General features: G+C 37.4%; 1 protein-coding gene across 1 annotated transcript; it reads right to left on the minus strand.

The window, feature by feature from the left end:
- Positions 1 to 772: 772 nt before the first annotated feature.
- On the minus strand, positions 773 to 3,083 carry LOC116120013 (ankyrin repeat-containing protein BDA1-like). The gene is made up of 2 exons (XM_031405944.1): positions 2,484 to 3,083; positions 773 to 1,582 (listed from the first exon to the last, which is right to left on the minus strand). The coding sequence occupies exons 1-2, from the start codon at positions 3,081 to 3,083 to the stop codon at positions 773 to 775; spliced, it is 1,410 nt and encodes a 469-aa protein (XP_031261804.1).
- Between the last annotated feature and the right edge of the window lie 4,141 nt (positions 3,084 to 7,224).

Genomic DNA, 7,224 nt, shown 5'->3' on the forward strand with positions numbered 1-7,224 from the left:
TAAGGTTATCATCAAAATAGATTAATTTAAAGATTACGAGAGAATGTTATATAAATGTTTCGAAATTGAACTGACCTCTCTCTTGAATGAGATCCGTTGCCATCGTCTCTTTCTCCAGTGCCAAGTTATGTGGCATGGATTTGACGATTGACGAATCGGATCTTTACAGTCTTAAAAATAATACATGTTCTGAGTCAAAGAGTCAAAATTTTAGGTAAAAATATAAAAATGTTACATGTTAAACTCTTATTAGTTTTACTTCGATCGGTGGATAATTCTACTATATACTTTTTGATATAAAAATAATATGAGAAATTAAAAATAAGAGTTAAGACGCTCAAAGTTTGAAGATGTTAAAATAAATAATTTGTCGTTGATTATACCACAAACAAAATATAATAACCAAAGATATGGTAAATGTCCTAACTATGGTCTGATGTCAACAATACCAAGTTATATATCTGAACCTTCTTGTTAACCAAGGTGTCCGAGCCAACTTATACGCAACTCGACTAATCTTCAGGAGAGACTAGTGCAATAACCACCACCACAACCCCCCTTAAATTACGAATGTTCAAACCGGCTGGGAATCGAACCTGAGACCGTGCTATATGTGTGAACTCTTTAAAAATATATATAATGTCTATGGTTGAACACATTTATATCCGTTCTACATAAACTTTTCTCTGTGTCCATTCAAATAACACATATTAATTGATCGAATGTATATGTGTTCGTTTTCACAAATAAGTTCAATCTAGCTATAATCTCCCTAAACACTCACCATAAGAGGCTGATCAGGCTGTTTTTTGTTCTTACAACAGCAACATTCAGCCACATAAATCACTCCCATGAACAACTTCACCACCACCCACCGGCAAAATCTAATTATATGTATAAAAATTATGGCCACAAACAACACAAGCCAAAACCATGGGTACCATTGATCAATAACATCAAATATTTCATCATGTGGCATCACCAAGCGTATTGGCCAATAGTATGCAGCTGCCACAAACAGCAACGTAGCCCACATTCCAAGGAGCAAAATCCCCACAGAAACTCTATTCCTGAGAGGAACTCCACTAATGAGCCACAAGATGATGCTGAGTGAAACTGAGAATGAGAATGTGCTGGAGATTATTAACCCGTCATAATCAGTTTCATGAGTGTATGCATGAATTGAAGTTCCAGCTCTGCATATTACTCCCTTTGGGCAGGTTTGATCTTTCTGATTGGTGGTGTCGGCTTGCCAGTAGCCACCTGGTGGGTTTGTTGCAATTTGGAAACTTATGGTGGCAATCAAAGTGGCCACCACCATCAAGTTGCCTCTTGTGGTTTCATGGTGGTCGCTCTTGTACTTCATGAACTTTCTCCATTTAAGGAATGATGTTATTGGTTTTGGTTTTGGGGGTGATTGAGTGGTTTGAGCTTTGGTAATTGTCTCAGTGATGGGATTCTTCTGTAAATTGCTTTCAGTTGTGCCATTTCTGCAGCTTCCATCAAAAGCTGCAAAGCCATTTTTGATCAAGGAGTTCGCATCCACTCTTATTTTTGGCAGTGAAAGCAAGTACCTAGTGGTCTGCATAAGGCATAAAATCATGCATAGCTTTAGGATTGTTCATGATCTTACTACTATTAATATAACATTAATATAAGATGCCGTATAAAGTTTGAAGATTCGAGTTGAGGGGGACATGTTTTGGGTCCTGTTATTTGAGGTGGGTAAGAGACAAATCTAAACCCCATCAAATGAGGTGAATAGTTCAATACATGATGATGGTAACACTTTGAGTTTGACACTAAGCAAGATTGACAAAGAATACTGCAAGATTCAACTAAATTGAAATAATACTATAATAGAATGAGCAAACTAATAATTTACTATATAAGTAGTAGGGGTGAGCATAATTTTAGGGTAGAACTGTAACTGATGGGTACCCGGGCTTCTGATTCTGGTTCCTACTCAAAGTTCTAGTTCTTAAAAATTAGAATCGATACTGTAGAGTTTTAGTTCTGGTTCCCCCATTGTAGGACCCAAAATCAAAACCAGAATTGAGATATGGGCACCCGGATAGGAACCTGGACTAAAATATAATTTTTGTAAACTATTGGGGGTGTATTTGTAATTTTTAGAGGGTTTATTTATAATTTTTTAAAAAGTAAGTGGGTAATTAAATTATCCTGGGTTCTCGGAATTGGAACCAAAACTTATGTTTTAGGTTTCAGTTCTTAGCTTCTGGGAACCAGAACTAGCTGGTTTTGATTCTAGTTCTAAATCCAAGGAATCAGCCCATTCTTGTTCTTTTGAATTTGGGTGAGTACCTGGACCCGCTCATCCCGAATAAGTAGTTTTATACAGCTAGTAGATAATGAAGTCAGTGATATCCACTAGTGACAGTGCCTGCCTGCTCTTTGAGTGTGCAATGTGACAATTCTCCTTGAATTCAAGCAAATTAAGCAAGAGATAGAAAGGCTTGTACCTCATATTGCTCCAATATAGAAGATACTTGCAAGATAGTGTTGCCTTCAAGGTTTTGGGAGTTGAGAAACTCCTCATCTTCAACTGATGCCACCAATACTTTCAGCGCACCCAAATGATTATACCTAACACACAAATGTAAAACTGTTTCTCCATGGATTTGCACAAGAATTGACTCAGGTTTTGCACTTATAAGCTCTTGTATCACCTCAACTCTCCCTCTCATTGCAGCCAAATGGAGAGGAATTCTCCCCTCTTGGTCAGCAACCAAACCCACCTCCTTATTTGCTAGTAACAACTCTTTGACAATCTCCCTGTGGCCCTCAGCAGCAGCCAAGTGAAGAGGTGAGCGTTTGAAAGAGTCCAACTCTGTGACAAGTTGAGGCTTTTGGCTCACAATAGCCTTGGTGAACTCAACATGACCAAGCAAAGCTGAGATGTGTAAGGGAGTTTCAGTGAAGGCAGAGAGTGAAATTTTATGAAGAATGAATGGATCCTTCTGAATCAGTGTGTTCAAAGTGGCTACACTTCCTCTCATGCTTGCTTCATACAGCATTTGGGTGTCATTTTGAGCTGCTGCTTCCTGAGCTTTAATCTCCATTTCTGTCTTCCCTTTGTTTTGCATTTTCTCTACTTCTCCCCTCTTTGACTTCCTTTAACCTCCAACAACTCTAATTAGATAAAGAAAGAATATGAGTCTGAATGCACTCTCATAGTGGAGATTCCAATTTCAGAAAAAGTTGACTGATTGCTACTATTGACAATTCACACACATTTGGAAACTCCACCATAGATGAATGACACTTCAAATTGTCTAGTTCACATAAAAAAAAAAAAGAAAATTCTCGTCGATATATATAGAATTACTTAATCTAAAAAATTTAAATTATTAGGTAAGATCTATCATCTTTTAAATATAAACTCATTCGTGGATAGTTCAGATAGTTAGGGTAAATTGAAGATAATGAGAATAAGTGCACGGTTTTAGGTTTGATTCTCCATTTAAGCATCCACGATTTAAGTGGAGGACCGTGACGCTAGGTTACTGTGCGAGTCTCTTCCGAGAATTAGTCGAGGTTTGCTGCATACTTGATCTTAATTTTTACATGAATGTGAATGGAGTGACTGATTTATTCGAAATATTGACGATAAGTTTATCAACTCCAAAGGCCCTATCAACGAGACAATCTTGCTTACACCTGCCAGGCTAAAACAACTTGAGGTATGATATCAGCTGCTTTAATTGATTAATTAAAATAAATTATATTTTATCACATGATCCATCCATTTAGTATGATAGTCTCATTATTTATTGTAATTTTTTTTTACGTATTTTTGTTTTCACTTTTTTTTTTTAATGTATATTGTAAAGTACTACAGGATGTCTAATAATTATTAATTTGCTCTCTTGTTTGGAATCTTTGAATAATGATCAATACGAAAAACTAAGAGGCAGTTTGATCGTGGTGGCCTCTCCGATTGCGCAAATGAGTTTCCAGGTTGCAACAAATCCTTCAGGCGGGTTCTGGCAGGTTGACACCAAAAGGTTTGATGAAGGTTGCCCTGGGGGCCCGGAACATGCAAAGCTGGAACTCCAGTATTAGCATATACTAGTAAAGTAATTAACACATATTTACAGCCTGCAGCACCCTTTCTTTTGTGGCATCACTCAGCGTAATCCTTTTGCTTATTAGTCAAGTTCCTCTCCAAAATAAGGTTGTTTAGTTGGGATTTTGATAATTGGGGATGTGGACTTCAATCGTATTGATAGCGGCTACCTACATTTTCTCAATTCGCATGGTTCAGGTGCACAATGGTGAAATATTTTCTGATTTTGTTCGCATATGCTCCCATAGTTCAGTTGCGCACCTTCAAGAAATATGGTTGGCTTTGATAAACTCTTGTATCACCTCATTGCAGTCAAATGCAGAGGGACTATTCTACCATTGTTAGAGTTATGAAAATGACTATTCTGATGATAAAAAAACCTTTTGTGTAATTAAATTGAAGTTATATTGAGACTATTAAACAATCTATGAATTTATTCACGAAAAATCACATCCTAATGTTTTCTTATGAATTTAGCATATTTGGAATGAATTTGGAAATGGTGTGAGTTGATATTAGGTTGCGGTTTATGGATTAGAGGTGATTTTGTCTCATTTATGCTGTTCAGGGGGTAAAATGTTATGTTTTCAAGGGGTTAATTTTGTCACTTTTCAATCATGTAGGGACCAAATGGAAATTTGCCATATTTTGCATAAAAGAAAAGCCAAAGATCATAGATTGGTGGCTTCCGCCCACGGAAACCCTTCACTTTCTTTGATCAAGCTTCGGTGAGCATCTCTGGCAACTCTCCAACTTCCCCTTGCACCGATCTCCACCATCTATCACCCCCTGCTGCCGCACGACGCTTCATCTCCCCTTACCAGCGACGTTTCAGCTTCCGGTGGCTTTTCTCCCATTTTCTGGCGGCCTCGCACTTCCCTGGTGGTCGATCTACCCTCCCCACACTCAGATCCACCTTCCACCAAGTTTCGCTGAAATATCGCCGTCGCAGTGTCTTTCAAATTCCATGCCAGTTTTCATGCACTCTTTGGTGACTTTTCACGTTCCAATTAGCTGATCTATCATCCCCATCACATGATCTATCTTCTAGTACCTTCAGATCCCATTTCCGCCACCACTCGTCAAAAAACTAACGTATTCCAATGAGTTACGATTGTTCATATTTCGAGTTGTCCGTTGGTCATTTCCGCTCATTCTTCACATCATCTTGTTGTCAGTTACTTCCTCTTTGCCAAGACCAACCCCATTTTTGACTTTTCAACCTTCGTCGACACCACCATGAGCGACTGAGCTCTCAGTTGCTTGTTACAGTGTAGGCGAGATCAAGATCGACACTCATGGATCTTCTCTGCAGTTCTCTACTAGTTGGATGAGCTTGAATGTTGGACATTTGGTTAAATTTCTTGTATTCAGATTATATTTGTTTTCGTTTCAGTTTGTTTGCGATGCTTTAATATTATTTTGATGCTCGACGTGCTGAATTGACAATGTTCATTGAGAATGTTTGTTGATATACAACTTTTTGCATAATTAAACGTCAGTTTGAGATTATTGAATGTTGATTATGGCTTTAAATTGCTTCGGTACTGATTGCAATCAAGTTGTATTAGCGTTTAATATCATTTCTACAGAATGCATTTGTTGTGTAATTGGTTGATTGGATGATATAAGTTGATAGGTTGTACTTGTTAGCGTTGTACCAATTAGTAGTGTTTAAGGGTTTAGTGTTTTTCGGTTAGTTGATGATAATCTTTAACCAATTGATCTATAACTAAGACGACGGGGAGACAAGATAGATTATACCTCGATTACCGAGAGATGTTTTTATTGATTTGCCTAGCCTTGTAGGTTTAGGAAATCGTAGAGTGTGGAGGAGAATTGAGAGAGTTGGTCTCGAGTCAAACCAAAACCGCAGCGGCAATGTTTTTATTATAAAGTCTTAACTAGTTTTAATTTCAAGCTTTTATTATTTGCATTTAGTTTGTTTAGTTTAATAAATCAATTTGCCAATTTCCCTTTCGTTAACTTTAATATACATTAGGTCGTTAGTCTTTGCTCCCCGTGGATTCGACTCTTCTTATCGCTAACTACGGTACTTAGGTTTAATTTTATGGCTGTGACGACCGGTTCGACAACCATCATGATTAGAAACCATCAGACAAAACACCATCATGTGCTATAATTTGAGCCTATGATTAAAGCAGTCTGACTTTTTGGCAAGTTCTGGTTATCCATTCCCAAAAGAGCCTTGCTAGAATCCTCATAACCATAGAAATCGGAGATGTGCCGATCTTCTTAATTTTATCAGTCTAATCAAGGTATCTGTCAGAAGCTAATCAGAGAGAGGCAAGAGTAGTAATTAATTTGCCAAGAGAATGCAGAGAAGAAGAGAAGAGGAATTACAATTATAATCCGTATGTATTTCATTGTGTTTGTATGATTATACAGAGTCTTATTTATACAAAGTTTAAGAGTATAAACCAGGTAATGCAATATTGCACCTTAGTGGTGAGATTACATGTAATCAGCCTATTAATGGATAATGATTCAGGATATCAAGCCGTAGTCCCAACTTGCCATTTTGTACATTCGCAATATTTGCTTTCCAAATTACATCACCCCCCATAAAGCTGGTGGCTTGTATATGTCGAAAACATCGAGCTTGCCAAGCAAATACAAATGCTGTTGACTACATAATGGTTTTGTAAAGATATTCGTTGGTTTTTCTGAGGTGCGACTATGCATGGTCTTGATTACCCCTTCCTGAATTTTATCTCTGACGAAGTGACAGTAAATTTCAAACTGCTTTGTCCTTTCATGGAAAACAAGATTTGCTGAAATGTCGTTTGTGGCTTTATTGTCATAGTACAAGACAATTGGTTTTTCCATTTCAGCTCCTAAATCCTTTAATAACTTGAGAATCCAGATGATTTCACACATGGCTTTGCCATAGCTTTATATTTTGCTTCTATGGAGGAAAGGGATACTGTTGACTGTTTTTTCGTTTTTCAATAGATAAGAGATCCACCAAGCTTTATACAAAAACCAGTAAGAGATTTTCTCGTCATTGGACATGTAGCCCAATCGAAGTCACAATATGCTGCAATATTCAGATTTCCATTCCGAGGTAAAAGAAGTCCTAAGTTGGGGCACCCTTTTAAATATTTAAGTAC

This window comes from Pistacia vera, unplaced genomic scaffold, assembly GCF_008641045.1.
Source record: "Pistacia vera cultivar Batoury unplaced genomic scaffold, PisVer_v2 Contig918, whole genome shotgun sequence".
Lineage (NCBI taxonomy): Eukaryota > Viridiplantae > Streptophyta > Magnoliopsida > Sapindales > Anacardiaceae > Pistacia > Pistacia vera.